Here is a 21,932-nt window from a genome sequence, read left to right as displayed (position 1 = left end):
TGACTTTTCTTTTCCTGTCCTTCTCGTTACACCCCCCCCCCCCCCCTCTCTCTCTCTCACACACACACCTCCAGGATGCTTCCGTATGGCTGCATGTCCATCGGGGACTGTGTGGGTCTGATCGAGGTGGTGCGGAACTCCCACACCATCATGCAGATCCAGTGCAAGGGTGGACTGAAGGGGGCGCTGCAGTTCAACAGCCACACGCTGCACCAGTGGCTGAAGGACAAGAACAGAGGAGAGATGTGAGTATAGCAAGAATCAAGAAGGTTCTAGTTGTCACTGCTCATGCAAGAAGCTAAATGCTATACATAGGGTGCTGCATAGGGCTCCACATTGTACTTAAACAGTAATTGAGTAAATGTGCTTGGTAACTTTCTACCAGTTGTTGTCGGTGATATATTCTTTGATGTTTATCCAGGTATGACCAAGCCGTAGATCTGTTTACGAGGTCATGCGCAGGCTACTGTGTAGCCACCTTTATCTTGGGCATAGGAGACAGGCACAACAGCAACATCATGGTGAAAGATGACGGACAGGTAATGTTTACATGATCCACATTCTTTGTTTTTACATTTCCCATTGTTTAGTATTAAGCCTGATTTATACTTGCAGATAACACGCATTGATTCAAGTTCTCAGTCGCCACGACTGAGTTCAGTCTTTTGGATTCCATAGAAGCCAGCATGTTGCACAACGAAAATAGTCGCTCTACAAGTTCTCGTAGATAGGCCTTTAAAAATATATATATTACAGCATTTGACGTGGCCAAACTAGCCATATGTTTAGAAGCATTTTCCATAAAATCGTATTTGTCTGGGATATTTCATAAAAGCAACGGTTAAAGCCTCAATCTGTGGTTTCTTCACCTGGTTGGCAGTATGTACAACAGCAGGAACAACATTACTAAAACATCATAATGTTACATATTGTGTTCATTATGTAGGAAACGGTGAGCGGTGCTTCTTTCACACCGTTTCACAAATCGCATGATAAGACTTGGCCACATACAAATTGTTCCAGTCGTGAGATTTTATTTAGCTTTAATCCATGTGTCACTGTCACATGATTGCTGCCTAAGGGGCCGTGTCCACAGGAATCATTTTATGAGCGCTTGGATGTCATGTCCATTGTTGACGATTGCTGTGCTCGAACATCGTGTCATCTGCGTTATTAGCACAAATAGCCCTGTCTGAACCAAAGGTAAACATGCACATTATGATGACTGTGGTCACGATTCATTGTCGGGACGCAAATGAACGGGTTTTCAGACACAGCCGGGACGATCAAATGAGCAAAAAGCCACATGACCATTGATCACGAAGAAGAGCCTTCCAAAAGACTGGTTGAAGCGCTCGGGGTGCTCAGCCAAGAAAAAGCTGGACACTGAGAACGATGTAATGTCGTGATGCTTGGTAGGGCTGTCATAATCATGACATTTTACATGACGATTATCGTCTGAAAAGAGCCTGCTTCACTGAGAAAAACGGGAAGCGGATCAGCATGGGATTTTGTGATGGCGGGACGTTCCATATTCTGTAGGACTGTGACTCCGGTGTTTTACACAAGATGGTGCTGTATGCTGGTGCAGAAATGTCAAATAACTTAAATATACCCAAAAATGACTGGCATATTAAAAGAAAAAAAAAAAGAAAGAAAACATTAATAATGGAAATAGATCTATAAACTCAAGTTATGAGCTCGTAGAGCTGCTATTTCCACTATATATATATATATATATATATATATATATATATATATATATATATATATATATATGCAACGGTTATGACGATTACCTCAAATAATTGCGATTATGTAATAATTGTGCCGGGCCAGCAGCGCTGGGAAGGGAAGTTTATCATAGAAACGCATGGCAGACCTTTTTTGGGCCCCTTACAGAGGTGAAGGGAGAATTGCAAGCCTTAATGAAACAGGGCTGTTATAAAAGTGTGACATCTAGTGGATGAATGTTGTTCCTTTAAGCATCATTCTTTCTTCTCTTTTTTTTTCCCACACATTTCACAGCTGTTTCACATAGACTTTGGCCATTTCCTCGATCATAAGAAGAAGAAGTTTGGGTACAAGAGGGAGCGCGTGCCCTTCGTGTTGACGCAGGACTTCCTGATTGTCATCAGCAAAGGAACACAGGAATGCACAAAAACAAGGGAGTTTGAGAGGTAACGTTGGCCGTGCGTTTTTGTTTTCTGTTGTGCTTTGAAATGTATCAAAATCACAACAAAAATCACTTTTTTATTCTCCTCACGTTAATGCAATGCTGGCTTTAAAACTAGGAAAAGACAACCCTTGTGCCATATCACATTATTACGATTACATTATTATTATCCAATATGCTAGACAATATCTAGTCTAATATCACTATCTATAGAATATCAACATCGTCTCTTGTCGGGTGGGAACCTTGTATGTGCCAAAACTGTTACTTTTCAGGATTCAAAATGTATCAGAAACCACAAAAAAACCACACAAAAAGTTAAAACATGGGGATAAGGGGTTACTTCCCGACTGCAACGATATATCGCACAGATCTACTTGTGGTGTATTGTTGGACCCCTACTCTTCTTAAATCATCACCACTCCTCTCGTCCCCCCTCTGTCCTCATGGTCGTCCGGCCGTCTATCTGTCATCTCCGCCTCCGCGACCACCAGGTTCCAGGAGATGTGCTACAAGGCGTACCTGGCCATCCGGCAGCACGCCAACCTGTTCATCAACCTGTTCTCCATGATGCTGGGCTCCGGCATGCCCGAGCTGCAGTCGTTCGACGACATCGCCTACATCCGCAAGACGCTGGCACTGGACAAGACGGAGCAGGAGGCCCTGGACTACTTCATGAAGCAGATGAACGACGCCCACCACGGCGGCTGGACCACCAAGATGGACTGGATCTTCCACACCATCCGCCAGCATGCCATGAACTGAGGCGGCAGCTCGCCTGGGAAACGAGGCTGACTTAACGGTGCTTTTTCGACTATGAGAACTAAGCATATAGTACCCTGCCGTGAAAAGGTATTTCGCAGGTTCTCGGATTTGTTTTCCTATATACGCTATGGCTCGGGTGAGGTTCTCGGAACCTGATTTGGGCCCTGCTGCTCAGGAGGTGGTTACAGCCATGAGTTCTTGTAACCCAGGGCTCAGAACTTGTACTTTTCAAATGCGAAAATAGCTGTTATACAAGCTTGATACGATGAACTGTGAGCTTGTAGATCAGCTATTTTTTGCTTTTTTTTTTTTTTTAGTAGTATTTTTTTTATGAAGTACCTCCCTGACTCTGGAAAAAGAGACTGCCGGGATGACAAACAGGGCTGTGTTGCGGTCTGATGTACCGGGCCTGTGAGTGTGGAGGGGAAGAGGGCGCACGCAGCCTGTGAGTGTGGAGGGGAAGAGGGCGCACGCAGCCTGTGAGTGTGGAGGGGAAGAGGGCGCACGCAGCCTGTGAGTGTGGAGGGGAAGAGGGCGCACGCAGCTTTTGCCACACACAATAAAGATGTAGATCATGATTTCTCCACCTGGCACGTGTGACTATGAGCGCTCAATCTTCCAGCACGCCGAAAAGCGAGGATGCTGGGGGGTGCCGACCAGGGTCAAAATAATCCTAAATGCTACAAGGATTTTTAAATATCATCTGCCGCCCGATCCATGGACCTGGGAGGGTTGAGATGGTGAACTGAATGAATGGTATTTCATGTAGGAACAAGAGGAGTCAGTCTGGTGCATTTTGAACATCGTTGGCCTTCTCGATATGTATAAACGCCAGGCAATTCTTTTTTCTTTTTTTCTCTCTTTTCTTCAAGTGCAACAACACTCAACACACTACACTCATTAAGCATTAAAGATGAGAACTTCGCCAGGGACCCGGTCCCCTATATAAACGCAGCCAGCTCTGGTCATAAACCACATTGTACCCACTACATTACAATACCATGTACAATACATGCTATGAACTGATAAAATGGCAGATCAATATCTCAGCCAGTGCCGGGCATTTTGTCAACTGAGCAGAAATCCTCTTTACAACCCTAAGAAACAATCACCAGCCCTCTTATAATCATGCCATTTGACCATGTTTGTCAATAGTACTACCAGAAGGTCTGTCGTTGGGTCAGTACTACAGTACATGGTAAAATCCTCTCCGAGAGAGTATCAACAATACAATATATAATGACCAACCTGCACCTGGTACAGGAGCAAAACGTAAGGTCGTCAGCTCGCCACTGAGCAAAACGCTCCTGGCTTATCTTTCATTGTTGTTGACGTTAACTGTATTTTGCCTACGCACCTGCTTCAAGCCTTTTTAATCTAGGTATGCGAACGTGATTCTTTTTTTAAAGAACTGAGAGAGTACGAATCTGGTTACATTGGCATTCTCTCAAGTCGAGTCAAAGTCGAGTCAAAGTTAAACGCTCATGAAAGTCTGCCAAGTTAAAGTTTTTCTGAACATGACATCGGAATACTTCTGGCTCCTCGTCTGTAGTAGCAGGGAGAACGAACCCTTCATCTGTGTCATAAAGGATGCCAAGAATGTTTAGCAGCGTGGGTCTGCTTCCTTCACAGATGATGAGCTCCATGCTCCTCAGCTTCTCAAAGTAGAAGTCTCTTGTGTCGCACTGGGCGATATGACGCCATCGTCAATATCATTATTATTTTAAACTTTTGCCTCGATTACGTGTAATGAACTTATTTTATTTATTGTGAAAATGTCCGATCCACAAGCTCGCAACGTGTCGCGATGGTGACTCGTGAACTTGTAGATTGGCGATTTTCACTATTTTTCTACGCCACCACTTGTATAATGAATTATAATACAGGTTTAAGTGGTTAATGAGACTAATCGATTAAATCGATAGTAAAAAAGGTATTTTTCTTCCCCGATTTGTTGATGTATCATGAATTTAAAAACATTATAAATACTGCTTCTCGATCATTCGATTAATTTACATCAGAAAGTTGGTTATTGGTTCCAAATATGGCTTTTGATTAGCGATGTCACGATCATGCCATTTTACTTGCCGATTAATTGTCAAACAAATAATTGCGATTAACAATTTAATAGCACAGGACAGATGAAAAAAATACTTAAATATTTAAAGAAAAAATTACATTTAATATTTTAATTTTTATACTTGAAATGGCCATCTAGAAGCTCTAGATGTGTTGTGAGCTTGAAGATATGCTATTTTGGAAACGATTTGAATGTGATTATGCAAAAACAATTACGATTATCACAAATAATTGTGGTTTAGGCGATTATGTAATTATTGTGACAACCTCAAATGTCAAACTGTTACTTTTCAGCATTCAAAAGAAGCCAAAGGTAGCAGATCTACAAGCTTGTGCATCTGCTACTGTTGATGCTTTTGTGTGAGGCTGTACTATGATCAAGTAGGCCCTACTTACGGCCATGCTACACCAGGCTTTTCTCGCGCGTTTTCTCCCGCGCGTGCGTTTAATTTAGGTCCAGTCCTATTTTAAAAAACGCACGCGCGGGCCGCGCGTTTAGGGTAAACGCCTGGTGTAGCTTGACCGTTAGTAGGGAATTAGTTTACAAAAAACCCACGAAGTTAAAATATAGAGATAAGAGGTTTCTGCCCGGCAGTTAATTGCCCAGCCCCGTGTTGTCATCTTTGCCCGCCGCTGCCGCACGCTTCCATAAAAAGAGCTGACTGCGTTCTCTGACGAGGAAGACTTTATGTACGAAACAGTAGCAGCGATAATAAATGGTTGATAAATTAGCAGAGGATTTTACTGTGTACCAGCAAGTCTGCGGTTATGAACGCTAAACTAACATTTAACACTTTGAAAGCGTTTTTAAATCTCTCCCTTCCTGCTGAAAAACAATGAATTATTTCAATCTGGAAGTCGGGGAAGACACGTCGGATTCTCTCTCAACCCCCTTTGAGATGTATTCATAGTCTCATTATGCGTAACTGTGCACATATTCCTTTTTTGTTTCTTCAGTCCTTATTTTATACTGAGCCAAAGCACTAGATTATAGCTCCACTACGCAGCAGTCTTATTTAAAAAAAAAAGAAAAAAAAAGTAAAGAAAGTAAAATAGAAAAAGTCACGACTATTCCAAGTCCCGCGTGTCTTCGTAGCACTGATTGCTCTTGCAGTATTTTATTTTTATTTTTTTGGGGGGGGTGTTTGTGTTTTTTTTTGTGTGTGTTTGTGTGTGGTGTGTGTGTGTGTGCGCGCGTGTGCGTGTGCGCGTGCGTGTTTCCTTTGTCTCTGCATCAGTATTATTCTGTGTGTTGAATATTCGGGCACAACATGTCTGCCGTCCGTTCCAGCCCACCCCCACCCCCCCCAGTCGGATGCAAAACACGGACAGAAGGACTTGAGAAAAATCATTATTCTTCAGCCTACCAGGACGGCTCCAAACAGCCTAACGTCAGGTTTTGAATTCACCCTCTTCTTGTGTTATTCAAGGCCTATTTCTTTGTCTCTTTTTGCTTAGTTTATTTTTTATTTTTTGTTACTGGGAGGAAATGACGTGCAATGTTCTTATTCAGTGGTTCTCCAAGTGGGGTCCAGAGACCCTCGGGGTTCAGGAGAGGGTTCCACATGTATCCTCTGTAACTGAGAGGGTCCAGAGACCCTCAAGGTTCCGGAGAGGGTTCCACATGTATCCTCTGTAACTGAGAGGGTCCAGAGACCCTCAGGGTTCAGGAGAGGGTTCCACATGTATCCTCTGTAACTGAGAGGGTCCAGAGACCCTCAGGGTTCAGGAGAGGGTTCCACATGTATCCTCTGTAACTGAGAGGGTCCAGAGACCCCCAGGGTTCAGGAGAGGGTTCCACATGTATCCTCTGTAACTGAGAGGGTCCAGAGACCCTCAAGGTTCCGGAGAGGGTTCCACATGTATCCTCTGTAACTGAGAGGGTCCAGAGACCCTCAGGGTTCAGGAGAGGGTTCCACATGTATCCTCTGTAACTGAGAGGGTCCAGAGACCCTCAGGGTTCAGGAGAGGGTTCCACATGTATCCTCTGTAACTGAGAGGGTCCAGAGACCCCCAGGGTTCAGGAGAGGGTTCCACATGTATCCTCTGTAACTGAGAGGGTCCAGAGACCCTCAGGGTTCAGGAGAGGGTTCCACATGTATCCTCTGTAACTGAGAGGGTCCAGAGACCCTCAGGGTTCAGGAGAGGGTTCCACATGTATCCTCTGTAACTGAGAGGGTCCAGAGACCCCCAGGGTTCAGGAGAGGGTTCCACATGTATCCTCTGTAACTGAGAGGGTCCAGAGACCCTCAGGGTTCAGGAGAGGGTTCCACATGTATCCTCTGTAACTGAGAGTGTACAATTTGAACCAAATGGACCTTTACAGATCCATTTGGTTCCAATTGTACAGTCTCAAGAGTTGTGGGGCGGTCGTTGAAATACAAACAAAGTTTGAGAACCACTGCTGTTATTCTACGCTGTGCAGTTAATACTATGCAAAAAGTGTGGACTCTTAACATGTACTGTACGTACCTCGGAAAAACAAAACGCGTTGAAGCTGACACCGGAAAGACATGCGTACGTACATGCAACACAGCCATTAAAGGTGTCTAAGAACTTTGTACAGGGAACAGTACAAACACAGAAATGCACTGCAACGGTATCTGCCATTTCTTCCCGAACAGGCTATATAACTGAAAAGAACTGTGAAGAGAGCCCCCCCTCCCCCCACCCTCAGAGCGTTACTCGGTGCACGAAATCGATTTATGGGACATGCAGGAAGAATCAGCAGAAGAGAATGTTTTCTTGTAGATTTTGCGTTTTTGGCCCTCCTAAGCCTTTCCTAGTCCAGGCTAGGCTGAGCCTGACATAGGACTGGCAACACACTACTTTTTCTTTCTTTTTTTTTGTCATCACTACGTTTGATATACAATCCTACTACGTTGGGGACAAGTTGATCCAAGACAAAAAAGAAACAAAACAAAAAAAGTTACCGAAGTGGATTTGTGGTTTTAATCCTGAAGTGTCTTTATTCCCACCTTCTATCCTATGATTGTTGTCCTTTATTTACTGGAAAGTGATTTGAGACGTTGGCTCGCTGCATAGACACAGAAGCGGTCAACAGGCGCCACCCCCCCCCCCCCCCCCCCCCCCAAGCTTAACCAAATGACACAAGAACAACGTGGTTACGCTTTTCCTGGACACTTGAGTATGTCTGAGGAAAGTTCAAACTTAACCTTGAATGGATGCTACCTTTTGTTTTTTAGTTACGGACAACTGCCCAGGAAAGTGGTCCTTACTTAGTTTCTGTACGGGATACAGACAGACGAGTGGGCGGGACCCATTTGAAATGAGAGCACTAATAGACCCCTTGACGTACAAGTATAATGTTACAGTATGTGGAAGAGCTACCTTCGCCACCTTCAACTTTTTTTTTTAGTTTCGTTTCATTTCTTTGTACTTGGCTTTAGTTAACTATGTCTTTCCATTACTCTCAAATTTGATTTCTGCGTGGTTGTGTGCCGGTGTCACAACACCGGCAGCAGTGGTGGACAAAAAGTACTCACAGCCAGTACTTGAGTCAAAGTAAAGATACTCATGGTCAAATATTACTTTAGTTAAAGTGCTGGATTACTTGCTTTTAAAAATGCTTAAGTATTCAACAGGATATGCTGAAGTATTCAAAAGTCAGAATTACAAAGTGCATTTTCTTTTTATATATTGAACTTTTGACATTTTCCATAAAAGCATTCAAAGGTTTTCCAGAAATCTTTGCAAGGCTTTATGAGCTTGTAGGTCTGCTATTTTCACAATTTGAAATGGGGCTTAAGTTATTAATTCATAATGTACTTTTTCCCCCCCTTCCTAGAAATTCAATGGAGTCTAAAGTACAATATTTGTCTTGGTATCATTCATAAGTATCCCAAATAATACAAATACTCCAGTGAAGAGACTCACAGAATTTCATCTGTCGGGTGGACACCTGATTTGACCAAAACTGTTCCTTTTCAGGATTCAAATTCAGAAATGCCTAAAGCAGCAGATCTACAAGCTCAAAGCGCTTCGCTTCACGCTGCGTTTCGAACTTCCGGATCTACTACTTGTCATGCTTTTTGTGCGTTGGTTTACGAAAAGACACAAAGTTAAAATATGGAGTATTCTGCCCTGTCGGCAGCGATATACTTAACATAATACAGTTCTTAATTAAATGCAATTGGTGTGGTTACTGTGCACCACTGACCGGCGTGCAACCAGACATGAATCAAGCCTCGCATTGTATGAGGTCCTCAACGTGCTCCTTTGTTTTCGTTTGACCCGGTGTTGTTTGTTTACTTGAATCTCGTGTATGAAAAACCTTTTTACGTTGTCTGAGGTACAACAAATGTCACAATGAAGGTAACAGATTTACTGCTACTGCAAAAAAAAAAAAAAAAGAGAAAAAAATAGTGTGCAAATGCTTTCCTTGAATAACTCTACAGAGGTAATATATTTTTGTATTCTAAAAAATGTAGGCAAACCCATTATATAACTATGAAAATGCTAACCAAAAAAAAAGAGTGCGAGAGAAACAGTGGAAATTATGCATTTTGTACAACATCCTCTTATGTCGGTGGTTCTCAAAGTCTGGTCTCGGGACCTCAGGATTCCTAGTACCTCCACATGTACCCTTACAGATCTGTAACTCTTGAGAGCGTACAAATGGAACCAAATGGACCCTGACGGGTCCATTTGGTTCCAGTTGCACACAGTTGGAGTTATGGGGATCCTTGAAATAAAATAAAAGTTTGAGAACCACTGTTCTTATGAATCCCAGTAGGCGGCTTCTTGTTGAATTAGTCGCAAGCAAATTGGATGCTGTCTGCACCTAAGTTGCCCCAAGCTCGATTTAGACCATTCATGCATGAAACGGAAAAGTCCTATCTGATTGTACGACGATATACCATTACCTGTACATCCTGTTTTTCGAAATTGCATATATGCCGGACGTGAAGTGATTTAAAAAGAGCATGTCCAGACTCTGAACACGTAGAAGAAAACGTGGCTGTACGGACAGAGAAAAGGGATCACCCAAGCTGTACGTACAGGTGCAATATTAGTGAGTTTATCATTTAATTCAATCGAATCAGCACTCTTCTGTTTCATGAATTGGAGCTTGTTGCAGCTTATAGTAGATGCAGATGGGGCATCTAAACTGTTTGTGGCTTGATATGAATGATAAACAGGAGGTGATGAGGAATGAAGGACAGGAAAGTGTAGTGGCACGATTGCAGAGGGGAATGAAGCCACATTTATACTTCATGCGGCCGCGTTGCTCCTGATTTATTTTTATAAATTAGGGGTGCATAAAGCTTAGGGTTGCATCTATTGATTATGTTTTATCCATTACTTGAACGAATAATCGCTTAAGTCCTATTTAATGTTTCAACATACAACAGTATCGCACAAAAATAGAAGATTTACAACCTTGTGATCTTGAAGATCTGCTATTTTTGCTAAATCAAGTGTTAATAAATTTTGTTTAAATACATTTCATGCAGTTAATCAGTCGAATCAATTTAGTCAATACAATGTATCTACTATAATTGCGTAGTGTCCATTAGTTGATATAAGAATTGAAACGCAAAATAAAAAAATGCGCCTGTTTAACCGCAAAAGTGTATCGATAAAATCACTAATGATTGATGTTTGCAGCCCTAAAATCAGTTATATTTGGGGAGTGGCGCAGTCGCATGATAAAATATAAATTAAGCCTGATTTATATTTCATCGCTCGGAAGGTGTGATGCCAAAAATATCCGGCCTACAAGCTCGCCACGCGCCATGTCCGTCGCTTGTAGATGGGCTATTTTAGACAGGCAACACAAACACACGTACGTCAGGGCACACATTGGGCTTTAGGATCTCAACACGGATAATGTCTGTAAGCACAATAAGGATGGAGGGAGAAGCAAAACTCTGCATGTTAAGGAACCTGTCGCATTATGTGTATCTTACTCATCTGTAAATATTCATCTGAAATCTCTAAAAAAACAAATACTCTTTTACTCATATCAATATGACCACGGTGTCTGATGAGAACATGTATTCATTCATCCATTCATTGTACTGCTAAATAAAACATGTCTGTATATGAACTCTGAATATACCTGAAAAAGCTTTTATTTTGCTTTGTACATTTTCCTAATGTGCTTTACGTTGTATTAAAGGGTGTGAATTACAAACAAAAACAAAGGTTTCCTGTGAAAAAAGGCTAACGGTGGTAATATCTTGATGCCTAGGTGCTTAAATTAAAAGGAAGGTTCCATTCGCTAGACTTTTCACCAGAGAATTTGACTTGAAACTATTTGCAGTGGAGAAACGAAGTACACTATGTTTTACTACTTGGAAGTAGAAGATAGATAACGGAACACTATAGCAATACTCGGTTACAAGTAAAAAGCCTGTATTGCAAGTTTTACTTGAGTATCTGTATTGGCATCAAAATATACTTAACCCATTTTGACCTGAGATCAGATTCTAAAAATGTCTTCTACATCCTGACAGTTTTCTGAAAAAGCTATGTTTCTATGTCAGTCGTTCTTCGATTTTTCAAAAATAGCAGACCTACAAGCTCGTAGCGCGCCACTCGGTGGCGCGCTATGAGCTTGTAGATCTGCTATTTTTCAATAGCTAAAGCATAACATGATGCTAACACCAAAAGGGTGGTTAAGAACTAAAGTAAAATATTACGTTTGAAGAACAAATGACTATAGGGTACAGGTATAGGAATATGCAACGTATATCCCTGGTCTGCCCTTGTATCAATAGTATCACTGTCATTTAAAGGAGCTCTTCATTTCAATTTACATTTGGTCCTCACTGCTCATACGATGACACAATGTCCGTCTACTCACTCTGGAGGAATGAGTACAGGAGTAGCTTTTTCATATTTATTTCATATTTTATTTTCACCTATACATGATAGGTGAATAGGTAAAACATTAAATGTAATTAATAGTTATCACCATGAAACTTCCCCTGTTGATTACTTACATGAAGACAATGATTTATTGTATTACACATTTTTGGAAATTGTACATTGATATATGCAAATGAGGCATTATATAAGAAAATATGCACACAAAAAAAGAAAAAGCTGCTATGGAAGGCTTATCATATATTAATTTACTTATTGATCCTATAAACAATTTATACGTATAGTTTTGCTCACTCAATTCATAATTAACATTCCAATTTTGGAGCTCTAAGGACTAAGAAGCAAACGGAACTGAACCGGTTCAATCCCGGTGGAAAAGGGGCCTCTGACTTTGATGGGGATTCCAAGCTACAGGCTGTCTTTCTGGAAAGTTATGGAATGCTGAAATAGAAGCCATTGTTATTGCCTTCATTGAAAACCTACCTACCGCTGATGTCACTGGTAGTCATGTTTCTGAACTGTCCACACACAGTCCTCCCCTGAAACACAGAGCCAATATAGTAGACAGAACTGGTGCCATCTTTTCGTGAGAATGAGTGAGGACCAATTATACGAAGATACGGTTGAAAATGAGTGGTCTGTCTCCCATTAAAATGTTCAATAAATTTCTTCCACAGAGGATTGTCACAACTTGTGCTTACAGTAATTTATATTCTGATGGTGTTCCATGCTGAAAATAGCATATTGGCTATGTGTTGGCATGGGACAGCATGAATTAGGCATCATCGTGTGTTGTCTTTCCCCCCTATTGTGGGGAAATCTTTCACAGTAAATGGCATATTGATAAGCTCACAACGCTTGTCGACCTGCTATTTTCTGCAAAAGCTTTCCCCAACAATAATAGAAAACAGAGACCTTGCCAGTATAGAGCCCTGAGGGGACTATATGGGGGTTTAAATGGCTAATTAGGCACATTCCTGTGGGGGGAGGCGTTCCCGCCGGCCCTCCTGAGCAGCCTGTAGAGTTTACCCCGGGTGTTCCTGGAGGCCTCGCCCCTGCCCTCCGTGCCACTGTTGCCATCCAGCTGGGAGCACAGCTGTGCCAGCGACTGCGTCAGCTTGACCAGGGCCACCAGCAGAGCGCCACCGCCCAGCATCAGCCCCGGCCACAGCAGCGCCCACAGAGCCCGCCGCAGCGTGTACTTCCTGTTCAAGATGGCGTCGGACGGGCGCTTGGCGGGGTCCGTCAGACACGGCAGGGAGCCCGCCCCGCCGCCACCACCACCACCCGGCTGTTTGTCCAAGCTGCTCTTCACTTGGAGCACCTCTTGCTGGAGCGCCGCCACGTCCATCTGACACTTGGGTATGTAGAAACACTGGAAGGAAGCGTTTTACATTTAGAGTTGGGTTTAAATAATAGAGAGGGTGTTCACGTTCAGTATTGCTGGTAATTTAATAGTGAGATGACGATCCTGACATTTTCAAGTAGTAATAGTATAGCCCCGAAATCAGAATCCTGTCCTGTTTGTTATTTTTTTTCTTTTTCTCTCTCATTTTCATTTCATTTAATATCTGACGGGCAGCAATCTCCTATTTCCATATTTTAACTTTTTGTGTTTTTTCGTAAATGTATGCCTTACTTGATCATACTACAAACTACAGCGTCACACTGTTGCGTTTCAAGCTTGTAGATCTGCTACTTTTGCTACTTTTGAATTTGAATCCTGAAAAGTAACATTTTTGGACATTTCTGTCCACCCGACAGAAAATATGCAAATATCATTCAGCATCATGCTTCTGACTTCTGACAGGTTCATATATTTAAACTACATATGTAAACTTCCTTGAATAAGCGCTTATGTGCTCATTTAAGGAAGTTTACATGCACCACGTGTTGAATATCATGGAAAAGTGGTGATATTTTTGTACTACTAAAGTACCGTGCCTAAACTTTAAATGGGATTTATAGGCTATATGACAAGAGCTGACCTCGAGTCACAGAAATTAATGATTGGGTGAGCAGGCTTAAACAGAAATTAATGATTGGGTGAGCAGGCTTAAACAGAAATTAATGATTGGGTGAGCAGGCTTAAACAGAAATGAATGATTGGGTGAGCAGGCTTAAACAGAAACTAATGATTGGGTGAGCAGGCTTAAACAGAAATTAATGATTGGGTGAGCAGGCTTAAACAGAAATTAATGATTGGGTGAGCAGGCTTAAACAGAAATTTGGCGAGAAATTGGTATGCAGCAGAGTTGAGTTCCTCCCTAACTTACTGTGATGTCATAGTGATATACACTGTGATGACCTTCACACAAGACAACATCAAACTGCCCTGAGATAAAAGGTATTTTCAGGGGCAAAACATGAAGTATGGTAGCATTATAAAATACAGCATAATATACTGTATATTAGTGGGATAGTATAAAGCAGTGATTCGCAAACGTTTTTTATGTCAAGGATCCCCAAATTAATATGAATTTGGCTGTGTGCCCAGTGCCCACATCTGAAAATATTTTGTGCCATTGATCCCATACAAGATTTTTGGTGAAAATAATTTTACCACACAATTCTATCTCTTAGATCTTCTCCCTGAAAGTATTTTGGGGGTCCTTGGCATGAAAATGTGGGCTAGTGCATTGGTTCTCAAAGTGGGGTCCGGGGAAACCCAGGGGTCCCTGGTGGGGTGGGTACCAGGGGCAGAGGTCCCCAGCAAAGTTAGTTAATATAGCATCACAATCATTTTAACCACTGTAATCATATTTTACACGTTGGCTATTCAAAAATAGCAGATATAGAATGTCATAGTGCGTCACTTTGTGCCATGCTATCAGCTTGTAGATCTGTTATTTTTTTTAAATCATGGAAATGTGTGCAAATCTCATTATATGCACGCACGCGCACAGCCGCACACACAGTTTGCGCACACAGTTTGTTTTAAAGAGAACATTATTAGTTCAAATCTTAGCTTCTTAACTCATCCATCGCCACTAGGGGGCGCCAAAATGCCCTGACCGCCACCATTTTTTTTTTACCATGTTATAAAACACGTCCTTGGCGCTCCAGGACATCATGAAAAAGAAGTTAAATAAGTCCTTGGCGATGGATGAGTTAAGGTCCCTTACCCTGGGTTCGAGCCTGAATCAGTTGTCACTGTTGACAAATCAGATTTTCGGAACGCAGAGATTGACAAAACAGATTTACGGAACGCAGCGATTCAGGCTGGAACCCAGGCTAAAGGTCCCTGGCCCAAAATATGGAGTTCCGCAGCCAAATGCATATCATTTTGGGGGTCCTTGGCATGAAAGCCTCTGGTTTTAGAACCTCTAGTGTTGTGAATACAGGCCAGATCCAGGCCTTCGTACCTCCAGGCCGAGGTGGACGGGCTCCTCGTCGTAGTGGAGCAGAAGGTTGCGTTCAGAGCCGCTGGCGTTCACCAGCACCCTGAGACACGGCACACTGCTCACCCCCCTGCACCCCACCCAGTCCACCAGGAGCTCTGTGTGGGACACCACGCAGCGGGACTCCACCTCCCACTGACTGCACACAACACACACACACACACACACACACACACACACACACACACACACACACACACACACACGCACGCAAGCAGATTAGCATAGATTAGCTTCTCTATTAATTCATGTAATGAGTAGTTTCAGACATTTAACCACTTGAAGCCTGAATGCTAAACGTGACCATTGGCTCTGTACTTGGTTTTCTCTTTTTTTTCCCTCTACAATTTACAATTTAGGCATTTAGCAGACGCTCTTAGTTATCATGAATCATGCGTAAACTAAGAACGTAACTACTGTACTGTACTATAAAGTGCTATATCTACATAAAATGCAATTCTAGAGCTGTCTACGTAACAAGCTATAAAATACTAAAATACTATTTAAAATGCTATCTAAGTCTACGTAATGTGCTAAGGGGCTAGGCTAGGGCAAGTGCTACGGGCCATGGTGGAGTCTGAAGAGGTGGGTTTTCAGACTACGGCGGAAGATTGGGAGTGAGGCTGCAGTTCTGACTGTGATAGGAAGTGCATTCCATAGTGTTGGAGCCAGAAGGGAGAAGAGTTTGGGACGTGTGGAGCGTTGTCCCGGCTTACACAGCAAACATTTGCCAAAAATACGTCTCACTCACAAAAAGCACACAATGCCTCACGCTAATATTCCCTCAGTCCCCTCAGAATCCGATCACACAAAGATTTGGAGGACCCCCTGTAGTAACTCTGAGGACCCCCTATTGAAGTCTCCTACTGTGGAGGAATGTCTCACAGGGTTCCCACGGTCTTGACATTCCTGGAAATATTTGGATATGAGGAAAAAAAACTGTTTTCCAGGCCTGGAAAAGGTTTGGAATTAATCAAATGTTTTGGAAAATGTTTGGATACATATCTGCGGTCAGGCAGAAACAAGCTGTTGTCTGGCAGAAACAAGCTATGTCCAACATATTAACTTTTCAGGAAACGAAGGAAAAAATCACACCTGTGTGAACTGAGTGGTGCAACTCCCCTCTCCCCCTGCCCCCCTCTCTCTCTCTCATAGTCACATAGGTTAGGACGGACATTGCTATTCCTTGGAGTGGTTGCACCACTCAAAAATAAAAGAACAACACAATACTTGTATGGTGAATTTATACATTTAGTCAGGGGATATTAATAACATCTGGGAATACATTTCTTACCAAGAATTTTCTTCACCAATGTGTTTGTAAGGGTGTTTACTAACATATCCCACATTGGTTTACTTTATATTCAACCACCCTAGGGGAATGTTTGACAGCTGCTGAAAGTTGGGGTACCATCTTGTTTTGTTTTTTGTTCAGCTAAATTGTAACGGTGTCCTCCTCCTGACCTGTGCATGTAGGGTTTGACGGTAGTGAGCGCCACCACGAAGAACATGAGCACGGAGAAGGCCATCATGGCGAAGGCCAGGAGGATGGCCCTGTCCTCCCCCACGCTGGGCAGGGCCTTAGCTCGCTCTTGTGCCGTTCCTCCACGAGCGTCCATGCCTCTCCGCCACGTCTGCTCCTGATGCTTCACCGGCTGGTATAGCTCTCTACATGACACACACACACACACACGCACACATGCACACTCACACACACACACACACACACACACACACACACACACACACACACACACACACACACAAACACGCACACACAGTCACACACGCACACATGCACACTCACACACACACACACACTGACACACAAACACGCACACACAGTCACACACGCACACATGCACACTCACACACACACACACACACGATTGCCAATGTGGACTGACACACTTACATACTGTACCTCAGGTTTTACGCAGTATTCATTCATGGCAAAATACAGAAATATGTGTCAGAGGACGCAGCAGGTTGGAGATCACCATTTGAAGTATATAATGAGCCCCCAGAAAGCATTCTTAAAAAGACCACTTCACCCACCCATTTTCAACCATATCTTCTTATAATTGGTCCGCCTCACTAATGCTCATTCAGTCTGTGTCTCAGAGGAGGGCTGTAGACGGTAAACGCTTTGGTAACTTAAAAAAAAAATATTTTTAAGATCAATGGCTTCTATTTGAGCATACAAACTTTCCAGTAAGAGAAATGCTGTAGCTTCCAATAACTTGGAATCCGCATAGACGATATCATTGGTAGGCAGGTTTCTGAAGTGCCTATTCCACCAATTTGACACAGAGCAAGTAGACAGAAATGGTGCCATGTTTCAATAAGCATTAGTGAGGCGGCCCAATTATACGAAGATAATGTAAAAAAATTGCTGAAATGCTCCTTTAAGCAGGTTTCCCTCTCTACGTCTTACCGCGCGTTTCGCCTGCGAGCCTGCAGGTTGATGTTGACGGGGACACTGAAGGACCTCCGAGGGGATGCCGGTTTCAGGAACATCCCCACTTCCTCTGACTCATCCGCATACACACACACACACACACACACACACACACACACACACACACACACACACACACACACACACACCTCTCGACTTGGACGTATCACAGTCGCCCCTACAACTGTTCTCTGTGTGTAAAGTCAGTCAAACATCCCTGGCCTCTTCCAGTAAGTCTTATCAGCAGCACACTCCAGCGTAGCATGGCGACCGATGCAGAGTGGAGAGCAGGGAATTACCCTGCTGTTTACCTAGGCTCAAAGGTGAGCACCACACACCTCACGCCCTCGTCTCTTGGGTTTCTGTGGTGGTGGGGGAAATTAACCAAGCTTACATTCACTCAGGTACTGTACGATTGAGGTATGAGTCCATGTGTCAATAGTAAATACTTCTATTACACTACAGTCCAGAGGAAAATACTGTATTTTTTACTCTACTGCAATTATTTGTAGATTTTGATTATTATTACAAAACATACATTAGCCATTTAAGCCCTATTTTATAGTTTGGCTATTAGAAAATAACCAATATACAATGTAGCTTGTAACACGTTGCAATGCATAAATCAGCGATGTTCAAAAGACCCCGAATAGTCGACTAATCGATTGATTTTTTTTTGCATGATTTGACTCTACCAGTCGATTATAGGTAACATTTGGCCAATCAGATTCGATTATATAAATTCTTAGTCGGTGACAGGCCTTCAATAGAGGGTATGCGTGTGACATCATCAAACCAGGAAGTTATGCAATGCCTACTGAGTGGCTAAAAACTACTTTCTGGCCTTGACAGCCCATACATACATACAAACAGAAAAGTAATATCTAATAGCATTAAACGACATTAAACAATCGATTTTCCACTCGATTTTCCATTCACTTTATGCATGCGCATACCCTCTATACATTTATACTTTATATCAAATAACACTTTGACGGCATTGTTGTGGCATTGTTACTTTTACGTAAAGTTAAAAAAATCTTCCACCAGTGTGTTTAGCTAGGCTCAAAGGTGAGCACCACACATCTGCCACTCTCATCTCTCCGGGGTTTCTATAGAAACTGACCCAGGTACACCAGGTAGGAGGACACTAATGGTCTCCCATGGTGCACCTCATCGGAAAGCTGGGTTCCCTACACCCCCCCCCCCCCCCCCCCACCACACACACACACGCACACACACACACACACACACACACACACACACACACACTCGCTCTCGCTCTCGCTCTCTCTCTCACACACACACACACACACACACACACACACACACACACACACACAGGCGGTCTGTTATGGAAAGTGCTGCCATGTGAATCCCTTCTTGATGTTGCTTTAGACTGCAGACTATGAAGCTACTTTGATCAATTTGATATAAGCACACACACACACACATGCGCACGCACATACCGTACAGTATATATTTTATAATGCCATTTTTTTTATTTTTGCTGCAGAAATACCTGATATACAAGCTCACAACTCGCCGGTAAGTATATAAATCAGAGACATACAGTAGCCTAAATCTACACCTAACTCCTACCTGAATCATTTCCTAATTTTAAGCCTAACTATATATATATTTTTTATTTTTAACCATAAAATAACCATTTCTATATCAACCAAATTATGTACTTGTGGGGACATTTGGCCCTCGCCACGCACGCACGCACGCACGCACGCACGCACGCACGCACGCACGCACGCACGCACGCACGCACGCAGGCAGGCAGGCAGGCAGGCAGGCAGGCAGGCAGGCAGGCAGGCAGGCAGGCAGGCAGGCAGGCACGCACGCACGCGCACACACACAAATTTGTACATACTCAGATGAGTTGTATAAGTAGTAAGTAAGTAGTTCATCATACTGTTTGCCAGTTCCTCTCCAAAAAGCAACTGGACTGCCCACCACTTATCACATTGTCCTGGTGAAAAACGTTGGTACTACCACGGTCTACTGTATAGACGTTTATGAACAAATCCATTATTCATGACATTTCTATATCAAAACAACTTATATTATTCATTGCGTGTTGATTATGGGTGTTTCAATAACATATGGAGGAATTATGTTAATACAACAAGCCCAAGGCTCTAGGGGTAGCACAGCAGCTTGTAAATGGAACTGTCCCGTCAATAAAACAGAGTGCATTATCTCGCATAATGCTGAATGCGAATATGAATAATATTAATAATGTGAATATTGTTTCAATAGGTCTTCTTAGCACACACATGAACCTGTGGTGGAGTACATTTTGTGTGTGTGTGTGTGTGTGTGTGTGTGTGTGTGTGTGTGTGTGTGTGTGTGTGTGTGTGTGTGTGTGTGTGTGTGTGTGTGTGTGTGTGTGTGTGTGTGTGTGTGTGTGTGTGTGTGTGTGTGTGTGTGTGTGTGTGTGTGTGTGTGTGGGTGTGGCAGGCAGACCACTTCGGTCTGCCACCCCGGGGCGACTGATTGCCTCGTCACTCAAGGGTCCTTCTGGCCGATCCACACGGTCACGACTCTTTTCTGTTCTGGCCCCAGAGTGGTGGAATGAACTTCCCACTGATGTTAGGACAGCAGAGTCACTGCCCATATTTCGCCGCAGGTTGAAAACCCACCTCTTCAGGAAACACTACCCTTCCTCTCTGCCTGACCTACTTGTTAACTAGTTGTACGAACGCTTGTTTTCTATTGTTGTATTGTTTATTGGATCTTGTTTAGTCGATACACTTAATTGTTTTAGCTCATGCTCATTTGATTTAGCTATTTTGTCTCATCTGTTTAAGGAAATAGGTAGCTGATATATTGCACTTTTACCTTAGCGCTAGGTATACTCTTGGTTGCTTGTTTTTGCAGAAAATGCACTAAAGACTTCTGGTGATTAGTAGTTTTTGTTCCCTACCTATGTTGAATACACTTATTGTAAGTCGCTTTGGATAAAAGCGTCTGCTAAATGACTGTAATGTAATGTTGTGTGTGTGTGTGTGTGTGTGTGTGTGTGTGTGTGTGTGTGTGTGTGTGTGTGTGTGTGTGTGTGTGTGTGTGTGTGTGTGTGTGTGTGTGTGTGTGTGTGTGTGTGTGTGTGTGTGTGTGTGTGTGTGTGTGTGTGTGTGTGTGTGTGTGTGTGTGTGTGTGTGTGTGTGTGTGTGTGTGTGTGTGTGTGTGTGTGTGTGTGTGTGTGTGTGTGTGTGTGTGAGAGAGAGAGAGAGAGAGACACTGAGTGAGTGAATCTGTTTTTTGGTAAATGTATGTCCTACTGGCTACTGATCATACTACAGCGTCACACAAAAGTAGCAGAACCACAATTCTGTGACGCATTTGGAGCTTGTAGATCTGCTACGTTTGCTATGTTTGAAGTTGAATCCTGAAAAGTAACAGTTTTGGACAAATTAAGTCTCCTCCCGACAGAGACGATATGACAAACAATACTATAGTATGAACACTGAGTTCTATTTCTGGCTCCTCAAACTAAGAATAACTGTGTAGCCTTATGTAAATCATAACCCAGCAAGACATAGGGAGAGTGGACGACGGGGCCTAACTCTAGAGCGAGTGTCTTGTGTGAACGAACATCGCTACCTTTGTGTTGTGGTGAGGGAAGCAGCTGTCACTTGATGGCCCTGGAGAAAATCACATTAAAAATGCATCATTCGCCCTGGTGTGCGTCTAGTCTGCCTCACACTGTAACCCAAGACACGGCCTTGGCAGTAAGGCCTGCACAGAGGTACTGCGGTGTTGTCGACTAGACCTGGAACAAGGTTTGTGCACTTACTATATAAAGAAATATTACCGGTACATGGAAATGCACTGCGTTGTTTGGGAATTGATGAGATGATGTGTAGCGCTGTAACTAACGGTTATTTTTCCAGAGATTGTTCTGTCGATTACTTTTTTTGATTCATTGAATAATTGAGAAGCCTTTTTCTCCCAGTATCGATGCTGTCGAGCAGAAACTTTTTGTGTTTTTTCATGAACAAAAGTAGCAGATCTACAAGCTTGAATGCGGCACGAAGCAATGCATTTTGAGCTTGTAGATCTGCAACTTTTTATGTTTTGTAATTTGAATCCTGAAACCTGAATCACTTACTACATTTTCCAACGGTGTCGTGAATTTAATATTCACGACATAGTCGTAGTATACTACTAGTATCGTGAAAAC

General features: G+C 42.9%; 2 protein-coding genes across 3 annotated transcripts in view; one reads left to right on the top strand and one right to left on the bottom strand.

Annotated features, from left to right (window-relative positions):
* The window catches only part of LOC306912371 (phosphatidylinositol 4,5-bisphosphate 3-kinase catalytic subunit alpha isoform), a 29,398-nt gene extending 19,952 nt beyond the window's left edge, over positions 1-9,446 (top strand). For both annotated transcript variants that reach the window (XM_079488543.1, XM_079488544.1), the window contains exons 18-21: positions 75-245; positions 422-539; positions 2,029-2,180; positions 2,671-9,446. In XM_079488543.1, the coding sequence (XP_079344669.1) occupies positions 75-245; positions 422-539; positions 2,029-2,180; positions 2,671-2,941 (712 nt within the window). In that variant the 3' untranslated portion in view covers positions 2,942-9,446. The remainder of the gene's footprint in view (positions 1-74; positions 246-421; positions 540-2,028; positions 2,181-2,670) is intronic.
* A 3,390-nt stretch (positions 9,447-12,836) lies between these two features.
* On the bottom strand, positions 12,837-17,796 carry kcnmb3 (potassium calcium-activated channel subfamily M regulatory beta subunit 3; the record flags this gene model as incomplete). The annotated part of the gene is made up of 4 exons (XM_079529307.1): positions 12,837-13,250; positions 15,241-15,415; positions 16,741-16,944; positions 17,714-17,796. 4 exons carry the CDS (start codon positions 17,794-17,796, stop codon positions 12,837-12,839), a joined length of 876 nt encoding a protein of 291 aa, XP_079385433.1.
* Between the last annotated feature and the right edge of the window lie 4,136 nt (positions 17,797-21,932).

This window comes from Electrona antarctica, assembly GCF_951216825.1.
Source record: "Electrona antarctica genome assembly, chromosome: 19".
In the NCBI taxonomy this organism is placed as follows: domain Eukaryota; kingdom Metazoa; phylum Chordata; class Actinopteri; order Myctophiformes; family Myctophidae; genus Electrona; species Electrona antarctica.
This window is presented reverse-complemented; position numbering and strand designations above follow the sequence as displayed.